Consider the following 21,491-nt stretch of genomic DNA (forward strand, 5'->3'; position numbering starts at 1 on the left):
TGGTTTATCAAAAAGCCACATGGGTGAGGATCCGAAACTTCATTAGATATAATTTTTCAAAGGTGCTCGCTAGATTTTTTTTCAGATTAAAATAAGGTCTTGAGATCAAAATTCATTTTTATCATTTATGCTATTAAAAAAACAAAAGATTACATTCAAAAACATGTACTTATGTATTTTTGAGTCAAAGAGAGAGATGAGAATCTCCCAACAGGCGGTACCTCAAGAAGCACTATGTTCTCCAGTTTCAAAAACATCAATATAAGGTAATCCAGATATCCCAATCATCTAAGCAACAACGATCCCCAGATGATGCTCAATGCTGCATCAACATTCTTGTTTCATCCATCACTTAATTGTTTTCAACCTTCCCCATGCTTAACCTCACAAAAAAAAACTCGGTTGGGTGTCCTGAGAGTGTTATTAGGAGATTCTTCATTTTCTTGGGCCTATATTTGAGTTTTACTGAAACTTAGAATATGGCAAGCACAGGATTTACTCACAAATGCTGCAATCGTCAAACTGACAAGCATCAAAGTGAAGCATATATTTCGGATTCAAATAAAAAGGAACAAATATTGATGAAAAATCAAAAGATGCAATCTAATCTGTTCTTTCCCTACAAATAAACCCAAAATTTCGGGCCAAGAAGTAGTAGCGAAGAAACCCCTCAAAGAAAGAGCAAGCTACTAGATCTCCGATGCAAACCCCTACACCAAGATGGCATCTCTCATCATTGATCGTTCAATCTCAACCAAACCTCACCACCTAAAATCAGCCGTTCCCGCATATCCAACATCTCAATCAGATCAAAGAAGGTTTCAAACAAGAAGTGGGCAAATGCCAAGAAAAGGGGTTAGAACAGGATGGAAACAACCAGTAATCAAGAATCAAACTATGTTAGACGCTAATGCTAGAGTAAAGTTCTGTGATCAAACGAAGAGAGACGGTTGCCCGCACTACCTCGGATTGCCTGGCTCCATCCTGTCTGCCTTCCATCGATAAGGGGCGAGGGAAAGGTGGGGGGGGGGGGGGGAGGGACGGCCTACAGTGACGAAGAGGCCCTTCCCGGTGTCCCGCGACCGGCGGCTTCGTCGCTCGGGATGACGGAGCGGCGGTCGGAGGGGAAGAAGGGTTTCCTCTTGGGTTACGCCATACGAGGGAGGAGAAGAGGAAGAGCGATTGCTCTCTCTCTCTCTCTCTCTCTCTCTGAATCATTTGCGGTTTGTTATGTTGCTATTTATGGGTTCGTTTCCTCCCTTCTTCTGCTTGCAGAGCGTCACCAAATCGTTGCTGCGTAAAGCTCTTCCAAAGTGGTATCATCATCATCGTTTATCGACAACATGATGAATGATCCATCCATCCATGCCGTTCATTCCGTTGCTTACGGAATGGATTCCTCTGCACAGAAATAATCCTATCCAAATCGGGTCATCGTTTCCGTGTCGGTCGCCGAGGTGAGGTGTGCGAGCGGAGCGAGCGTTCGAACAGAGATGGCGGGTAGACCCTCCCCCTCGCTGGGGCGTTTCGCATGCCAACAATGGCTCGGTTGCGGTTGATTCCTGGTGGCGCCCGCCTCTTCTCCTTCTTCACGGAACGCTCTTTCTTCTGCATCTCTGTCTGTCTGTACTATGTGCCCTCTCTGCCTCGCTCTCGCATACACACTCATCCAACCTCGAAGGCGACAAAGATAGTGCGGTGTTTAGCGACATCAACTTACCACTCGGTCATTACGTCGAACAGGTCAATCTGCACTTTCATAGCAACCAATGAAAGTATTAATTAACTTAGCTGATAAAAGTCTGTAAAATTCTGAGATCAAATCACATCTTACTTTCAATAATGAAAGAAGAAGAAAAGACTTCCAACAATTGCAACTTAATACACCAGAAGAACTCACAACCAACCAGCAAAAGTGCAGATTGACCTAACAAAAGTGCTTAGAACGTGATGGATGAATTATATACATTAACACATGCCTGAGTGAGAAGGCTTCAATTGCCCACCGGTGCAACCTTGCTGGATTACATCCACCATCAAGGAGGCATGTGAACAGGAGCATAAGATACTACTACACTATCTATGTAACACATTAATGTCAACACTAATCATGATTTAACTCCTGATTGACATGATGTTATTGCAAATCCCCTCAGCAACCAACACAGTAAAACTTCACAAACCCAATCTGCTGGTTGATTTGGTGGTTTGGCTACTCACCTTCTTGAGTCCTTGTGAATTTGATAGGTCACAACATAGAGCACATGATAGAACCCTACAACTTCCGGATTTAGGTTAAAATCGAGGGGGAAGCAGAAAGGTAAACAAAACAAAGAAAGATTACCGAGCAACTTGTTAGGAGAAACATCAGTCAGTCTTCCATTTGTTCTTCGGTCCTCTGAACCCATACCTTCACTGTCTTATCATTGCCGAGCGCACCTGAAGCAATCATGTTCTCTGAAGGGTGGCACGATACAGCGATTACACCATCCGTATGACCTTCCAGTTTCTGTACTATTTTCCTAGTTTGGAGATCCCATAGGTACACACAATTGTCCTCCGAGCCACTGACAATGTATTTTCCGTTTGTGACTGAAAATGTTGCTGGGATGCAGAACCGTGAGTTAGCATGACCTGTGTATGTCTTTAAGAACTTGCCCGCTGAGAAATGCCATAGCCTCTGTATGTAAGATCAGTGCAAAATATAAGATAGGATCATGATATCTCAGATTCTGCTATATCTTTTTAGATGTTCTCTGTTACTTTGCAAAATCATTTATTTTGACCTTCGGAAACTTGAATGGGCACAAGAGATAAATACAGAGACAAAGACTAATATATGGTGCATTCAAAATCTTCACGCTTCTGCATCGTGAATAGTGGTGCATATCATTGCATATTGGAATGTGGTAGAAGCAACTGAGATCAGATGTCAACAGACAAGAAAACAAAGCCTAAATAGTTCTCATCTACTTGATTCAACAAAACCCCACACAGCTTATATCAAAAAGCAGATAATATCGAAGAAATAAACTCAGCTTAAATATTTGTCAGTTGCTGATGGGAGTGCTAGTTTTTGCCAAAGAAACTATGAGTTTCAGTAACAGATGTTCGAAAAAGAAAATGCTTTAAGCATTTTATATTGAAGAAAGCAAGGCCGTTTCTGGACTTGTTTCCAGTAATAGTTTGATTTTGCAAAACCATGTTTTCATTAGACAACTTAAGCTCGCTCAATTGGAGTTTTCCATATAAACTGCAAGAAAAGTGAGTTCAACTGAAAAACAAACAAAATCAACAATCGACAAAATATGTATATTCTTGGAGATATGACCAAATTATAACCCCTGGCAAGATATGTGTATTCTTTAAGTATTGACAAGTTATAACCACTAGAACTTCGTCTTTAGAAGTGATCTTATATTCCCTTTCAATAATTTCTCATCAGGGTTGATAATAACTTCTCAGATATATCTAAATGCAATTAAATCAATAATAAGTTCTGAGGTTCTCCATGATGCTATCAAATTAAGAACTGTTTGCTGACAACTCTCCTTTTAAGTCATATACATAACACAGGGACTAAAAATGCATTTAGCAAATATATCTACCCATTTCACACTGAACAAATATACATGTTGCAGTTCCACTTTCTTCCATTGGAAGGAAAAAAGAAAATAAAAAAAGAAGTGGGAAAAAGTCTTTACCTTATTTCAGGTTGAGTATGAAAATCAAAACAATAAGAGGAAGGTATCAGTAAACAATACGTCATAAGTATTTAAAGCGTCAAAAGAAAGATTAGATCTGATTAGGAAGACCGGAAAATCATAATGTTTACCTACTTCAGATTTTCTGAAGTCCTAACATGATGATAAAGTCGGTCATGTAACCCCAGAAAAGCTACTCCTCATTTCAAATAACACTATGAAGATTTAATAAGATGATGTTGAGCAACAAAGCAAACATGAATAGCACACATCCATCAATGTTTTAATTAATTATTTGCCTTAGGCCATTTTGACCATCCATGTACCAATGGACAGATCAATCCAGATATGGATGTGTATATATCTTTGTAAATATACACACACACATAGGCAGCATGGAACCTATTGCTCACTAAAAAAATTGTAAGGCTTGCAACCCATTTATGAAAATCGGATGACGATCCTCAAGCACTGCAAGATATTTCTATTTCTTCTCATTTATGAAGCCCATATCAGTACAACCCAAACGCTAAAGTTTACAGGCTTGAATAGTTTTGTTCTTCTAAATTATCCAGTGTTCACAAAGAAAAGACTTCTAGTAAGGCTAAATACTTTTATTAAGAATGCTTCTGAAGTCTGATACAATCAAAATGTTGATACAGCAATGTAAAACATAAAGTAGAAATATCGAAGACTGCAACTTGGGTAATCCAACCAACAAAAAAAAAATGAATCTACTATTTGACTTTAATTAGAAAACCTAGTAACCACAATGGTGAAAAAATGAATCTACTACTAGGTGGTTGAATCTCCCTACTACCTCTGCCTCTCCTCCTATCTCTCACAAACACCCAGTCCTGTGGGACCACTTTCATCTGCATATTTTTCTTGTTCAAAACGAAATTCAAAGAGATCCTCACCAAGTTCATTGGATCTGAAGTTTAACACGTTGCTATTACCAAATGTACAAGATATTTTAATGTTAACAGGAAAACAAAGTGCTCATGATCACTTAGGTCGCAGAAGTCCCAGTTCCTAATCAACAATAGATAAGGGGCTGAAAGAATTAGCAATAACTCACTCGTGTTCAACTATCTCACATAAAACTAGTCCAGCTACAATTTTATGGATTAATATCAAATATAATATGGACAAAGTCTATCCAGATAAGCTTAACAAGGACAATAGACCTAGATTAAATTTTCCTGATTAGATAAAGTGCTTTAAATCGTTATAGTTTATCAAGTTGCTTTTCTAGTGAAATTGACTAACACAAGCTTTACAATGTAGAATAAGGCTGCAGAAGAGTAGATGACGGGTTGATCATAAGAAATCAAGCTGTCGAACCACCGAGCCTATCTTGAGCCTTGGGTATATCTGAGAGATTGGACAGAGCTACTGGTGATGGTGCCTGATGAGGATAATAATGGCGACAAGACTCGGGCTGACGTCAGCTGCCTCAGATGACGCCTCACGCCTCGATCGCCCCGACAGCACCTGGTCAAACGGACCAGAACGTCGACCGAGGCACATTAACACCCTGCTCTGGCTCGGTCTTTCACGCCACGCCAAACCAGTGTCAGACGCTACCAGCCTGCCCCCTGCGAGTGGGCACCTCAGGAAACAGTAAACTTCCCTATAAATACCCTCGCATTCTAAACGGAAAGAGGAGAAAAACACACACACACAAAAGAAACCCCCTTTACCTTCATCTGACTTGATCATCGGAGGGGTCGGGTCGAGCACCTCGACCCGACCTTTGTGCAAGTGCGTAGCCGAAGGTCCCCGCCAGACGCGCGGGCGAGGAGTTCTTGCCCACAGGAAACGGCGACCCCGTCCCGATCGGACCACCGCACCCGACCACCTCGGCGGGCTCGAGGAACGCCCCAGGGAGATCCCCGTCATCCGGACCCGAACCGAGCCGCGTCGGCCCCGAGGCCACGGCTCAAGGTTGTTTCCCACAACAGATTGGCGCTAGAAGGAGGGCCTGAACTTCCGGAGCTCCCCACTTCGCCTCGGGTCCGACCAGCCCCACTCGGGGATCGAGTGATGGAAAACCCGAGCGGCCACCCGGAACCCGAGGCATTCTCTTCGGACTCCCTGCGGGCCCAGTTGCGCTTCATCAGCCAGCGACTCGACGAGGTGCAGAATGAGCTTCGCAGGTCCAAGGGAGAGCTCGGGGAAGACGCACACCAGGGATCTCCCTTCATGCCCGAGATACGGGATCAGACAGTCCCCCCGGACTTCCGGCTCCCCTCCCTGGACGCATATGACGGCATCACCGACCCCGGGGACCATGTAGCCACTTTCCGTGCCCAGATGGCACTATATGGAACCTCTGACGCTTTGATGTGCAGGGCGTTTCGCACGACTCTGAGGGGGCCAGCCCGCACATAGTTCTACGGTCTGAAGACCGGGACGATCGCCTCCTTCGACCAGCTCGTCAAGGACTTTGAGCTTAACTTCCTGGTCTACACCCGGCCGAAACCGTCCGTGGCACTGCTCATCGGACTCAAACAAAGGGAGGACGAGCCCCTCTCACATTTTGTGGATCACTTTGCCACGCAAATCCGGGGTTTGCCGGACACTCATCCCTCTCTGTTAGTGCGGCTCAGTATCTACCTGACCACCTCTCGGCTCGCGGTTAGCACCGGCCTAACCCCTTTTTCATCTACATCCCTCGGCCGCAGCCCGCCTGCGTCGTGCTCCTCGGCCGCAGTTTGCCCGAGACCACGCCTGCGTCGTGCTCCTCGGCTCCCTGCTTCCCGAGGCCATGCCTGCGCAGTCTGCTCGCCTGAGCCATATCCCTCGGCTGCAGCCCGCCTGCGTCGTGCTCCTCGGCCGCATAATACCCGAGGCCACGCTTGCGTGGTCTGCCTGCCTGAGCCACATCCCTCGGCCGCAGCCCGCCTGCGTCGTGCTCCTCGACCGCAATTTGTCCGAGGCCACGCCTGCGCGGTATGCTCGCCTGAGCCACACTCCTCGGCCACAGCCCGCCTGCGTTGTGCTCCTCGACCGCAGTTTGCCCGAGACCACGCCTGCGCGGCCAGCCCGCCTGCGTCGTGCTCCTCGGCTCCCTGCTTCCCGAGGCCACGCTTGCGCGGTCTGCTCGCCTAAGCCGCACTCCTCGACCGCAGCCCGCCTACGTCGTGCTCCTCGGCTCCATGCGTCCCGAGACCACACCTGCGCGGCCAGCCCGCTTGTGTCGTGCTCCTCGGCTCCATGCTCTCAAGACCACACCTGCGCGGCCAGCCCGCCTGCGTCGTGCTCCTCGGCCGCATGTTGCCCGAGACCACACCTGCACAGCCTGCCCGCTTGCATTGTGCTCCTCGATCGCATGTTGCCCGAGACCACACCTGCGCAATCTGCTCGCCTGCGTCGTGCTCCTCGGTCGCATGTTGCTCGAGACCACGCCTACGCAACCTGCCCGCCTGCGTCGTGCTCCTCGGCTGCGCCTCCACAGCCCGCACGGCTAAGTCATGCCCCTCGGTTACTTGTCGCTCGAGACCGCAGCCTCTGCTCGGCCCGATCAGTAACGGACCGGCAAAACGCCCGGCAAGAACAAATACTGAAAGCTAGCCATCCCTCGGACTCCCGTTACAACGACCGACGCATAACTTCTTTCCGGGGGGGAATATGATGAGGATAATAATGGCGACAAGACTCGGACTGACGTCAGCTGCCTCAGATGACGCCTCACGCCTCGATCGACCCAACAGCACCTGGTCAAACGGACCAGAACGCCGACCGAGGCACATTAACACCCTGCTCAGGCTCGGTCCTTCACGCCACGCCAACACTAGTGTCAGACGCTACCAACCTGCCCCCTGCGAGCGGGCATCTTAGGAAACAGTAAGCTTCCCTATAAATACCCTCGCATTCTACACGGAAAGAGGAGAAAAACACACACACACAAAAGAAACCCCCTTTACCTTCATCTGACTTGATCGTCGGAGGAGTCGGGTCGAGCACCCCGACCCGACCTTTGTGTAGGTGCGAAGCCGAAGGTCCCCTTCGGACGCGCGAGCGAGGAGTTCTTGCCCACAGGAAACGGCGACCCCGTCCCAATCGGACCACCGCACCCAACCACCTCGGCGGGCTCGAGGAACGCCCCAAGGAGATCCCCGTCATCCGGACCCGAATCGAGTCGCGTCGGCCCCAAGGCCACGGCTCAAGGTTGTTTCCCACAACAGTGCCAATCATTGATAAGATCAATTTAAGCCGACATCATACGGTTACTTTTAGCCATTTTGCAAGCATTTTTTCGCTCAAATTCTGGTTGAGGAGGCCATTTCACAATTAAGGATCACATTTCTCACAGCTTTTAGTATTTGATTGTAATTTCTGCATTCGATATTTTCCGGAGGCCATGAAAGATTCTCATTTTCCTCTTCAATTTTGGCGAGTCCCTTCTACAGTTCGCCACCTATTCCGTTCCCTGGCAATTCGGCCGAAGATGTAACATCCTCAGGACAACATCTCGCGACACATTAAGTGCAAACGAAGAAAGGAAGCTTCTTTCCTATCTCAAGAATGAACTCAAGAAAACAGAAAAGAAAAAGGAAATGTTAGGGTACTTACTAATGTGTTGTCGAGGGTGGCGGCGAGCACGAAGTTCCCGTTAGGAGAGAACTTCACAAACGACACCGGGGGGCTCTCATCATCGATAAGGGTCTTCATGCAATGCCCGGTCGCTGAGTCCCAGATCCGGCACAACCCATCGTAGCTACTGGAAACGATGAGGCTCCCATTATAGTTGAAGTCGACGGCTGTGACAGGCTCGGAGTGAGCCGGGAGGACGCGCAGGCACTTCCCCGACTTGACCTCCCAGACACGGACGGTCTCGTCGAAGGAGCCGGAGGCGATCATGTTGGACTGAGGGTTATAGGCGCAGCAGAAGACGTAGTTGCTGTGGCCGGAGAGGGTCTTTACGGCAGTTGCCGCGGCGAGGTCCCAGATCCGGACGGTGAGATCGTCGGATGCAGAGCAGAGGTAGCGGCCGTCTGAGGAAAAGGAGAGGTCAGAGATGCCCTCCTCGTGGCCGGAGAGCTCGGTGAGGAGGGAGAAGTCGGCCGTCGACCACACGCGGAGGGTCTTGTCGCCGGAGGCGGAGGCGAGGAGGGAGCCGTCGGGGGAGAACTTGACGGCAGAGACGGCGCGGTTGTGGCTCGTTAGGGTTTCCTGCAGCACGTAAGGCTGGGGGGCGGTCGCCACGGTGGCAGCGGCGTCCATCGCTGGAAGTGGGCTTCGCCCGGAGGTGTGCGCGGAGCTTTCGAGGAGGTTCATCATATTAAAAGGGTTTAAGAAACGGAAGGACTAAATTACCCTTATCCCTGTCATAAAATTTCATATTTATCTCGTACCATTTAAGTTTAATGTCACTGTTGGAGGCAAATGATAATAGGATAATTTAAGCTTAAATATTTTCGAACCATTCGATTTTATATTCTATCAAATTAATAAAAAAATAAATATTTTCGATGGTACAAAATGGTATAGTAACTTTCGATCACCTAATTTTAATTTTAGGTTGATTGATTTCATCAAGTCAATCTTTTATGTATTGACTTCAACTCTCACTATTACTAAAACATAGTATGAAATGATGACTATTGTTGAGCATAAGAGCAATGTTTGGATAAGCTCATGACATAACACTCTCCATTCGAATCTCAATTAGCATTGCCCCTAAATAATAATTTTATATGTAATGTTTCAATTTGAAATTCCAATTTTACCCTCTAGGGTTCGAAGGAAGCGATCTGATATCAAGGTGACGCGGGCCACCGGTCCCCTCCGCCGCCGCCGTAGTCGTTCCACTCTCGCAGAGGTCCTGGTGAGTCTCTCCCTACTCCTTGCCCACACTCGGTATGCTCGTCTCTCTCTCTCCACTCGTTGCTTTTCGATTTGTTCCTCTGGGGATCTTTTAACGTTCTCCTGATTTCTGGAAGGTCTGAGACCGGCAAGAGAAGCTCGTCTAAACAATGAGGTATGATAAGTTCTTTTCCTTGATTCTTTGGATCATTGTCTTATTGCATGCTGCACCGGTGGTTGCTTCGGAGGTTTGTAAGAATGAATCGAAGGATTCTTTATATCGTGTCCTGTTGCATCAAAATGAACAAGTAATCTTTATGTGGCACTTTTTTTTCTTCGGATCTATATGTATCAGCAGATTCTTAGACAAACTTAGTCATCTGTTGGCTTAGTTTATGGTGTTTACAGTAGCAGCAATGAGTAGGAACTTACAGGCGTATTGTTCCTTTGCTCTTCTTGCCATTTATTTGCATGTTTGAAATAAGAAATGCGACTGTAATATATCGATCCTATTAGAAGTCATTCCAGTAAGGTCATAAACACTGCTTCAGTATGCAGACTCATTGTTGTGTTAACCATTATGAATATGTTTTTTTGCTCCATTGTGTGATGTCGTGTTGTTACGTTTTACACTGATTCAGATTGATAGAGACACCTAAGCGAGGATTTTGTTTTTCTTTTTCTTTTGTTTCTCATTCGATGGCTCCTCTTCTAGTCCACGACTCTTATATCTTGTTCCATCAGTTGATCTTTCAGTATCGGGCTTAAGTTAGCTTTTATGATTCTACTTCTTTTCCCCCTTTCTTCTCCTAGTGATCTTTTGCATTCTTATTTTCTTCTATGTATACTGCAATTTCACAAATCAGGCCACATTTATCTTTCCTTTATCGGTTATACTCATATCTCAATTTGCAGAAGAAGTCTTGAACTACCCTTTTCTTTTATGTTCTAATTAATATACACCAACCGCAGGGCATATTTATATCTTTGTGTACATGTATTTATCATGTGTTTCGTTTTGAATGCATTATTATTGCTGTTGCAGCAAGTTGCAGAGTGACGTCCTGAGGGAAGCAATCTCCCAGGTTGTTGGTGATTCTCGGGAGAAAAAGCGTAAATTCACTGAAACAGTAGAGTTACAAATTGGGCTGAAAAATTATGACCCTCAAAAGGACAAGAGGTTCAGTGGGTCTGTGAAATTACCCCATATTCCTCGTCCCAAAATGAAGGTGTGCATGCTTGGGGATGCTCAACATGTCGAGGAGGTAAAGCATATTCGAATTTTGTGTTATGCTTGTAAATTTATTTGGCATAGGAATTGTTTAAAGGATCCTGCTGTGAAGTGTCCTGATTCTTCAGAATTCTAGTTTGTACTACCATAATCGTTATTCGCAGCACCACCTTTCTACTATACCACACAAGTAAATTTAGCAATTTTCAATTCATCATTGATACAAATGCCAGAAGATTATGTTTACCATATCTTTGTCGTCAACTCTGATATTTATGAATTCAGTGATGATGGGCTTAAGATAAGTAGCAATTGATGTGACCTGGATTATTGCATCCATCCGTGTGAATGGTTTCAAATGCTTATCTATGCATTCTTGTGTAGTTCTGATATTTACCCAGCTGTCTGATTGTAGTTTGTGAGTGTTGGATTCTTCCAAGTAGTCAATGCAACATTATTCTTTTTGAAAATATTTTTTACTTTATTTCAACAAGGACATGGAAATAGCATTTATGCTTTCGAAATGTTTTCACCTGCGAATATATAACTGCATACTGTCTTCTTGTGCAATCAGATTTGGATGATTGTCTGCTTTTGGTTCTCTTCTGTTTGTGCACCTTTGATTTTATTGTGTTGTACTAATGCTTGCCATTGTCGATGCCAGGCTGAGAAGATAGGACTGGACTACATGGATGTTGAAGGTTTAAAAAAGATGAACAAGAATAAGAAGCTGGTTAAGAAACTTGCTAAGAAGTACCATGCTTTCCTAGCATCGGAGGCCATCATCAAACAAATCCCTCGGCTCCTTGGACCTGGTCTTAACAAGGCAGGCAAGCACTATTTCCATTGACTCTTACTTCATTCTCGATGACCCTGAGCACCTTTGTTCGTGATGTTTTGAAAAAGAACCAATGTTTCAGTTGTGATATGTTCTGTTTTTTCCTCATCTTTTTCTTGTTTTATAAAGAGAATATTAATGTCACATTTGACATAGTCAAAAAAATCAACCAGTCAATAGTTACTATTATGAGTTGACTGGCAATACTACACTACATGCATATAGTGTTACAAGAATCGACTACTAATAAGCATCTAAAATTTATGTACTAAAGAATATCCTATTGGAAAGCAATTATTGGATTGTTACGACGGAGTTATGTTTTCAATCATTTGGTGGCACTATAAAATGCTTTTAGGCCCTTTGTAAATCTGTTCCCTTGATTCATATACTCATTGGAATGCAATATTTCAACTCTTTCCTCAAGGAAACCATAGATAATTTTATAATGGTGGTATTGGTATTAGTGATATATTATTTTTTTTGTTAGGCATTGAACTATGGTTGTCTATATGAGATTGCCCTATGCTCTCTGATTATAAGAAAGCTAAAGCAAACTAAGACTCGGAGATAACTATTAGTTGCAAATTATTGAAAAAAGAAGTTGAGTAGAATATACTTTGAGAACAAGGATTAGGTACAGTCACTATGTTTCCATTGCTCTTTGTTTGTTTTAAAGCTCAGGTAACAATCTCCTATATGTTGAGCTTGAAATCTTGCTAATTTTTTCAAAAACTTCTACAATGTGTGCATTTCTTCCCCTCTCGGTTTACATCTTTGACTTGTGATGCAGGGAAGTTTCCCACACTTGTTACTCACCAGGAATCATTGGAGTCAAAGGTTAATGAGACAAAAGCGATGGTGAAATTTCAACTCAAGAAAGTTCTTTGCATGGGTGTTGCAGTGGGAAATTGCGGGATGGAGGAGAAGCAGATCTTTCAGAATGTTCAGCTCAGCGTGAATTTTCTTGTGTCCTTGCTGAAGAAGAATTGGCAAAACGTGGGTTCCTGGACATCTCTAATTGAATTATCTTTATATCAAATGATTGATTATGTTTCGTATTCATCTTACTTTGCCTTGAAATATTGTTCTCTTCACTTTTGTTCATGAAAGCTGGGTCTTTTTGTTTTCTGTTTTGACGGCACTATGATCCTTTCTCCAGTTTATGCTAATCGAACTTAATCCGCTGGTTTTGGAGGAACTTCATGCTCATCTCTTTTTGGTTATTTCTTGTGGTTAGAATCACTCGAAAATTTGGACCACCACTTTGTAGCATTTGTAACATGTAATTTTTGTGCCACTAGGAGTTCTACTGTTCATCTTTTTCCACAGCTTGCCTCGGGGTGTTGCTCCGACGGTGACCGCATTCTTTATCAGGCTGTCATGTTTCCTTTAATCTCCAAGAATCATTTTTAATCCATCATAATCTCATAAAATCTCGTTTACTTGTTCAATTGTATCCATATGCCCCATTACTGATTCCGCAATGTCCTTGCCTACACAGGTGAGGTGCTTGTACCTGAAGAGCACCATGGGGAAGCCGTACCGAGTGTTCTAACTGGCTGCTGGTGATGGTTGATGAAATGGAAGTTCTATGCTCTTTCTCACATATTTGATTTATCAAGCAGCAATGAAGAAAACTGAGAATACCAATCAAAATTTTGCTTATCAAGCGATGCAGAAAGATGGGAGTGTTTGAACACCATCAAAGTGTGTTCTTAATGTCTTGACAGACTTTGTGCATCTGATGCTTTCTTGTGGATTTTTGTGGCTTCTCTGTGTATTATTATTCCCTACTGAACCATTAGTTTGTGTGTTATCCCATGAAAGTGGAACGATATTAACTTTACAAACATTTAATTATATCTATATACAATAAATTAATCAATATTTTCTTATATATGTGTGTTTGTTTGTTGAGAATGTTGAGTTGATAATATACGATTTGTTTTGTATAAAATAGTATGAAAATATTCATAAAAGAGAATATTTCATTTATAGCAAAATAACTTTCATATATATATATATATATATATATATATATATATATATATATATATATATATATATATATATATATATATATATATATATATATATATATATATATTCTCTCTTTCTACAACACAATCAAATCAGCAGGACCAGTTTTACACGGAAAAAGCTCCTAATCATCTCTCTCAAGCTGTGACTCTGTGCCTGCGCTATACACTCGTCGCATACAGAGAGAGATACATCAATGACTACAAGCTCTTTCTCCCGTCACGTCACGTGTCGTGCAAGGCGTGAACTCTTATGGGAAGCCCTCGCCGGAACTCCACGAAGGGGAAGGCGAACGCTTGGTCCGCCTCCGCCAGCTCCCACGTGTAGCTCAACACGAGATGGTGCAAGAACACGGCCATCTCCAGCTTCGCCAGCTCCGACCCAGCGCACAGACGAGGCCCGCCGCCGTAAGGCATGAAGCTGTTCGCCACCGCCGCCGCGTTGTTACTCTGCAGAAGACAAATCCAGTGCTCTAATGCAAAGCAGGTAAAACTATACATACTGCTTGCATCTATCTACACAGTATACACGTATATATTTGTGATGATGGAGATTAGCTTAAAATATTCAAGCTGAGGTTGATATTGATTGATGTATTTTTTTATATAATTGATATGATTGCATGAAAAATCTCTTATTGTATCATAATATATTCCTTAATTCTACAAATATTTTATGAATCTCATAGATAATAGATAATGAACCTATTAATTTTGTATAGCTCAAATCAGTGATCTAAAATGTTTAAACTCATCATATCCTTATCGATCATTCAAAGTCTTAATCCACTCCAGTTTACTTGTGTGCCTTTCTATGATATGTGTCCCCACCCAATTTTCCTTTTCTACAAAACTACATCATTGTGATATTGACATGCAAAATGGGCCACATTATGATTTGATATGCCCTCACCATTAGGCTTAGCTTATCATACAATCTATGTGTCTTGCAGGTCTTGGACACCCTACACACAGTCTCAAATGATCTATGGCATCGAATCTAATTAATCTGGTCATCGACAAGCATAGATATACTGGTGACAAGTATATATCAATCCAGCGTGGAAGCCAATTCCACTTCACCAAAGTGACAACATCGAACTAGCTACCACCACCTCCCTCCCTCAATCGATTGGGTACAACAGTTCCATATATCCCAAGCTTTAATGTCGTATGTCACCTACTGTTCCGCTTTGTACAATAATAGGGTCACCATTCATCTCATCTCGATAGAGCACTTTGTAATGATGAATGACACCCATAGTCTTGTAGGCCATGAATTGGAATGGGTCCTTCCGAGAAATTATTATCTGAATCTAACATAGATCTACATGCAATCATCCAAGTGTCGGTCAATCGAAATATTATGTTAGCGACTCATCTATCTATCGACTTAAACTTTTGGATAATTCGATAGTAACTCCGATTCCAAAAATCTAACCTTGTTTATAATCACGTATGTTGGATTAGCTTGCTTACGAGTCATGTGGCAGCATAGTAGCCTTACCTTTTTTTATGGATCAATTAGAGCTTAGTCAAGAAGTTATCATATCAATCATATATTTAAGCATAAAATCTTGATAAACAGTATTCTAATTTTATAAGGCTAAGACAAAATGATTTAAACGAATATATCGTTCGACTATCTCGATCCTCGATAATATAGATGAACTGATTTAAATTATAAAATCAAACCTAATACATATCATGTTACTTTTATAGCTTAATAATCAAAGATTATCCTTTATTTTTCTAGAAAATTAATATTCTATCTCACACCTTTGCTTCCAACATCTCGGCTTGCCATCAGCCTCACCGGTGTATCTAACGAGGAAATTGAGGTGTTAGACTTTTCTACAGTAGTTGTCAGGTAATTACTACTCGGCACGGCAGTGTATAGTTGCAGGTTTTGGGTTTCCTACAGGGATAATGATAGAAGTGGAGCCCATCCATTCTACCACTGTCACCCTCTATCTTCGCTGCACTCTCTGGTATGGCCACCACAGAAGAGAGATCACGGTGTCTTGCTTCCAAGACTCGTACCCCATGGCCACTGGTTTGCATTGATTGAGCCCCATGCTCACGACTCTATCACCATTAACTCTCGCAGACACAGGATCTCTTCTTGTGCAGCATTGTGTCCCCCAAACGTCGTCAGCTCGATGAGTTGATATCTGTGCGATCTACATCCTAAGTTTGTCCACGTTGTGAGGTCGTATGTGGTTTGTTCATCCGTCGATGATGGTATGTATAGACAGGAAGAGGTCGCTTGTTGATGTAAGTTTGTCCACGTTTTGAGGTCGTATGTGGTTTGTTCATCCATCGATGATGCCACGGACAGGAAGAGGTCGCTCGTTGATGCTACCCTTCCGCGAGCGATAGCATTCACGGATGGTACGTACTACTACAGCATTGATTTGAGTGGGAGTGGGACTAACCTGCTGCCACCTCCAGGGGTTGAACCCGTGAGGATCATCGTAAATGGAAGGATCCAAGTGAACTGCTGCGAACACCGGTAGAATTTTCCATCCGCAGGGAATGTTGTAGCCTTGGTTGGTTTGCAGGCGAGACACACACAGAGAGAGAGAGAGAGAGAGAGGTGTCAGTCCGTGCATGGGGGAATCCGACATGAGAAGGGGGGGGGGGGGGGGGGCGTGAACGAAGCTGCTGTACCTTGGTACTCCACGTCTTTGAGAACCTTCCTGTGGACGAACCTGACGACGTTGCCAAGCCGTAGCGTCTCGTTTATGACCTTCACGCACGAAGCACAGATTTAGAGATGACGAGAAGACCTGATGAACGAAGCATATGGATCGAGTGTGGTAAGGAGCCTACGCATTGGGTGAACTCCATCCGTCTGTAGTCTTCCCAGTTGAGTCCGGCGTCTCCTCTTTGCTTCCTCTTCCGGGCAATCTCTCTGTGCTCGATCTGACCGGTAGATATGATGTTAGATGTGGTCACGACAATTTTAGAACGTTAAGGTGAGATTGATGGCTCGGATTTATACCCTCAATTGTCGGACAGCTTTTGGGCAGCCTTCGAGGAAGAATATGGCTAAAGCCAGAGCCATCGACGACGTCTCATGGCCAGCGAAGAGCAAGCTCAGCAAGAGATCAAGAATCTGTTCTTTGGATAGGTTTGACTGCTTTAGAGCCCACCCGAGCAGATCCTCCGATCTTTCTTCTGTCTCGCTCGTCATCTCTTGGATCCTTTCCTCCATCTTTTGTTCAATCACCCTAAGGATGTTTGACCGCGACTGCAAGGGCAAATCTTCTGTAATCTATTACGACATGCCATGCCATGCCATGGTCAAAGACACACAACTACAAAACTGAACTTATGATGATGATGATGATGATGATAAGACTTGCATTAGTTTGCAGCCAAAAGCATGTTAATCTGAATGATGAGGAAGACAACAAACTCAAGCTGGTACTTCACAATCATTCCTAATTATGAGGTGGGTCACGTTTATAGCTTTTCATTTTTCTTGCTGATCCAGCATAAATAAAGGCAGAGGTGGAGCAATCAATCTCTAAATATATATACCACTTCATGTAATGTAAAAGAAATGGCAACTTTAATGAGCCAAAAAAAAAAACCTTATAATTCATGTCTTTGATTGGTGAGATTGACAGGTTGCGTACCTTCAAGGCCCTCCAGTATGCAGTTCCGGGGAAGTTTAGAGGAGCAGATACTACTCCCTTCATGAAGGTTATGTACTCCAGCCTCAGCTTCTCTGTCTCAGGCTCGCGTGGGTTCATGCTCATGATGTTCTTGGCCATCAAATTGAAGGTGAACTGAAGGTTAAAAGGGATGAATCAAAGGCCATCAGCAGCACACATAGTACGAGGCCGGGATGGTGGAAGCACGCCTACCTTCTTAGCTTCCTCCTGTGCCGAGAAAGTAGAGCTCTCCCTCCAAGACCGGAGGACCAGCAGCGTGTGGCGCTCCACCTCGGGCAGGAGGTGGGAGCGGAGCCTCAGATTGCTCATGAAGTTGAGCGAGATCATCCGCATTTCTCTGTGCATTTCGCCCACCTGAACAAGCATCGACCACTTGCCGAGGATCCCCCCGATGCTGCTCGGGTAACTGCACTCGAACAGCTTCCCCTCGTTCTGAAGAATGAAGCGGTTCAGCCCTGCGTCGGCGGAGACGATGGTGGGCTCCCCGAAGAGATTCGACCTATAAATCTTCCCATGCCTGAACGAAAGCGAGCGATCAACTTCTCCACCGCCGCGGATGATGCTACGTACCATCACCGCAAACAAGTTACCTGGCGATGTGCTGCTCCATGAACCGGCCGACAGTGGTGGCCGGATGAGGCTTGAGGTAGGCGAAGGTGTCACCGACGAAAGGCCAACCGGTGCCACCAGGCGGGAGGTTCAACCTCTTCCTCCTCCATTTGGTGAGGTAGACATAGAAGAACAGCGCCACCAGAGCCGGAGGGAGGAAGAACAGAAGCTCTTCGGCCATCAACATGGACATGGATTCGGGTACTGAGCTCCCTGTCTCGGATGTGCTAATTGGAGAGGAAAGGGGAAGGGAGGCGGAGCTTTATAGAGCAATATAACGTTGGAAAAGACCGAGTCCTATCAGAATTGGCTGGAAAGTCGAATGTCTCTTTATAAGCCCATAGCGGTGGAAAAGATCGGCTACAATCTCACTGGGAAAAAAAGGTGCATGGCAATGGTTCGATGTGGGTGGGGAAAGTGGGTCGCGGGATTGGACGTGTAAGTTTCGGGGGCAACACTTTGCGGGGGCGGGTTAAACGGTGGGGCCCAGAGAGGGGGAAGGGGAGACGTGCGCTGTGGGGTGATGGCATGGGGACAAATCCGGACACGCCGCTTGATGGCACTTGTTCTTATTCATGTCTGTTGCAGGAGACCCGAGAGCTGAGAGCTAAGAGCTAAGAGCCTGATGTGTTTGGTCCATCACAATAAGTCAATCTGATCACCTACGTAGACTACTTACAAGACCGTGGAGATACAACAACAACAGACTCATTTGGGCAAACAACACCAAAAAATATATATTTATTTTTCTTTCTGATTGATTGATGTTTTTTTTTCATTTATTCCGTATCTATTTATTAAAAAAAAAAGGATGAAATTACTCTTGAACACTGTCCCACCCCCTTTGCCTCTCCTCTCCGCTTCTCTTCTTTTCTTTTATCACCCATGCATCCTTGTCTTCACTTATAACATTAATGTTGTCGCATTCAATCCATCAAGTCTCTTGCTCATCATCACGAGTGTATTCTCGTCATCCCCTTAAGCTCTCTTCGACCTCAGTCATCATGTTTTTTATGACAAGAAGAAGAAGAATGACATGGTGACCTGGCTCCTTTTGAACTTTGGTTATACACATCTCAAGATTTTGATAGAAGCGTTCGAGTTCGATTCGATTATATTTTACTTCTTGAACATAGAGGGTACAGAAGTAAAAACAATAATGAAAGCGAGATGGAACGAAGATGACCACAATGATGAGGGATGGAAAAGACTATCGACGAGGGCGACACACGATAACGATGGCTAACGGGTAATTTTATCATTGAGAAAATAAGAGACGTTGGACAAAAGTGCTAATAAAAAAAATAGAAATAAGAATAATATTTTGGTCTAAATATTAGTTAACTAGAACTGAATTAAACTATTTTATCTTTAAATAATAGTTGAGCATTTAAATATGTTGCCAACACATCCAAACTTCTCATCACCTTTCTAGCTTTTTAGCAAGTCATACATATGTGACGTATAATAATCACCAAAAGATTCACATTTCTTTTATGTACAACAGTCGCCCATGACATTGCTGCCATCTCTCCGAGAAAAGAAATCCCTCGCTATTCTTTCCTTGTCACAATAATTCAGTATTGAACACATCGTTGCATAGGAACGAGCGCATTGCACTCATGTGATGCTATTTGACGTCGATTTTGAGACGGTTCGTACCGTTAATTTAGAGGTGCAAAGTGTCGTTATTTGGTGCAGTAAGGAATGCAGCAGTGGGCGAGTCTTGGAATCCAATCATGATGTCACGGACGGACCTCATTAACATATATCCTCCTGCAAGCAATCATGGAAGCATTTGGATGCATAAGCCACCCATCATTGCATGCTTTAATACTCGGGCTGCCTCGTGATTAGCCGCCCAAAATGAGTAAGATGATCGTAATTATCGCCCCATCACTCGCTGCTGTTATACCGACTATTAACGAGGAATCATTAAATGTAAATAAAGATAAATTATTTAATATAATGGAGGGTATGTCTCTATCCACGTGTGAGTGGATCACTTACTAAGACCTGCGGTCTCATCAGCCAATCCAAATCTCTGCCGACCCCTTAAAGCAACCTTTCTTCATACCAAACTCTGAACACTGAACACAACTTGGATCACATATTTGTTCTTTGGTCCCCAACGCTTGATGTGCATTAAGTCTCTTTCATCAAGTGTTTTATTCGGCTGATGCTTAGTACCCAGAAATATCCCTAGTTTGATTGAAATTAATTTCTTAATATTATTTATGAAGATTCAGTAATAATATTTTTACTTGAGAAAGAACACAAAATAAAGCACGAAAATGACACGAATAAATACTCGTGTCCACGACATAATTGTGCTGATCCCCCTCCCATTATTGGATTGCCTCCACGGATTCACCAATCACAGGTCGAAACGTGTCCGTCCAATGATTACCCTCGTCGTCCTCCTCTTCCGACGTGGTCTCACGTGCGCCAGACTAAACTCTCTTCCTCCTACATACATTTATAGACCCTTCAACGTCTGGAAACAGTAGAAAGCCTGCACACCGAGAGAGAAAGCTTCCTCCTCCCCTTCGTTTTCCTCTCTCTCTCTCTCCTCCTCCTCTTTCGTCCTCAGATCTATCACGCGGGGGTCCTCCACCAACCTGTAGATGAATCGTCCAAGTCAAAGTTTGACTGTTATCACATCACGTACTCGGGAAGAACAGCTTCTTCTTCAAAAGCATGAGGGCGAGAAAGGTTACAGTAGAAGAGTGAAAGGATAGGATTACGTATCACATGCTGAACGGCGTGTCGAGAGGAAAAAGAGGCCGGAATAGTACTCGAGACCGAAAGCTTGGAATATATGTATTACAAGTTGAGCGATGTGTATGCGGAGCTCGGTGTATTTTAATACGTCATGGAGTAGAGCAATCTGTCTCATTTGAAGAAGCGAATCATGTGGAAAGAGACGGATCGTATGGATTCGATCACCATGATCTAGATGTTGTCTTGGTGCATATTAAGTCCACCGATATTGTATGCATCGAACCTAACGCTACTGTCGGCTTCACTGCTGACCATTGCCCGGTGCTATCATCGCCTTCTTATTTCTCTCTATTTTTCTGGTGTTCTTTCGGTAGAGAAACCAGTCGTGGACGTGTCTCTTTCCTGCAGGTATGACGGCCCATATTTCTCTCCATTTCCTCCCACAATATAGATCAACTGTTGCCGATGTAAATGATTAGATGCATCTCAAAGAAGATAAGTATTCACAACGCACGCATCTGCATGAGGTTACAACTTAGGAGTCAAAGCTGAGCTATCTCACCCACCATGACTTGGTGTAGTCGAGTGATTACAACCCGACGACAAGAGGATGTGAGGGTCTGATACGTCCACACAAACAGGAGAACTAGATTCATACGTGGATAAGTCCTCGAGTCATTCCTGGTGCAGTTTGATCGAGGAGGAGAGTAGAAAGAGATGCATGGGAAGTCTGGCACTTGGATGCTTCCCAACCATTTCTTTCTTTTTTCCTTTTTCTTTGCTCTTCTTTCGACTTTGGATTCAATCATGGCGGAGCTGCAAACGAGGCCATGCGTGAGAGAA

General features: G+C 44.0%; 3 protein-coding genes across 6 annotated transcripts; 1 reads left to right on the forward strand and 2 right to left on the reverse strand.

Annotated features, from left to right (window-relative positions):
• Window positions 1–1,862: 1,862 nt before the first annotated feature.
• LOC103981131 (COMPASS-like H3K4 histone methylase component WDR5A) lies at window positions 1,863–8,966 on the reverse strand. 2 transcript variants are annotated; one of them, XM_065103505.1, is made up of 3 exons: window positions 8,286–8,966; window positions 2,345–2,680; window positions 2,139–2,275 (listed from the first exon to the last, which is right to left on the reverse strand). In XM_065103505.1, exons 1-2 carry the CDS (start codon window positions 8,934–8,936, stop codon window positions 2,372–2,374), a joined length of 960 nt encoding a protein of 319 aa, XP_064959577.1. In that variant the 5' UTR covers window positions 8,937–8,966; the 3' UTR covers window positions 2,139–2,275; window positions 2,345–2,371. The 2 variants fall into 2 exon arrangements, with proteins under 2 accessions (XP_009396017.2, XP_064959577.1); XM_009397742.3 differs by having other exon boundaries at window positions 1,863–2,680.
• Window positions 8,967–9,426: 460 nt separating this feature from the next.
• On the forward strand, window positions 9,427–13,485 carry LOC103981132 (large ribosomal subunit protein uL1). Of its 3 annotated transcripts, none has more exons than XM_009397743.3 (6): window positions 9,427–9,540; window positions 9,656–9,693; window positions 10,564–10,783; window positions 11,414–11,579; window positions 12,381–12,586; window positions 13,092–13,485. In XM_009397743.3, exons 2-6 carry the CDS (start codon window positions 9,689–9,691, stop codon window positions 13,143–13,145), a joined length of 651 nt encoding a protein of 216 aa, XP_009396018.1. In that variant the 5' UTR covers window positions 9,427–9,540; window positions 9,656–9,688; the 3' UTR covers window positions 13,146–13,485. The 3 variants fall into 3 exon arrangements, with proteins under 3 accessions (XP_009396018.1, XP_064959580.1, XP_064959579.1); XM_065103508.1 differs by having other exon boundaries at window positions 9,455–9,572; XM_065103507.1 differs by lacking the exon at window positions 9,427–9,540 and having other exon boundaries at window positions 9,656–9,766.
• Window positions 13,486–13,722: 237 nt separating this feature from the next.
• Window positions 13,723–18,220, reverse strand: LOC135609829 (cholesterol 22-monohydroxylase CYP90B52-like). The gene is made up of 8 exons (XM_065103509.1): window positions 17,906–18,220; window positions 17,508–17,832; window positions 17,277–17,429; window positions 16,637–16,885; window positions 16,465–16,557; window positions 16,303–16,381; window positions 16,068–16,177; window positions 13,723–14,079 (listed from the first exon to the last, which is right to left on the reverse strand). Exons 1-8 carry the CDS (start codon window positions 18,115–18,117, stop codon window positions 13,855–13,857), a joined length of 1,446 nt encoding a protein of 481 aa, XP_064959581.1. The 5' UTR covers window positions 18,118–18,220; the 3' UTR covers window positions 13,723–13,854.
• Between the last annotated feature and the right edge of the window lie 3,271 nt (window positions 18,221–21,491).

This window comes from Musa acuminata, chromosome BXJ2-4 (assembly GCF_036884655.1).
Source record: "Musa acuminata AAA Group cultivar baxijiao chromosome BXJ2-4, Cavendish_Baxijiao_AAA, whole genome shotgun sequence".
NCBI lineage: Eukaryota > Viridiplantae > Streptophyta > Magnoliopsida > Zingiberales > Musaceae > Musa > Musa acuminata.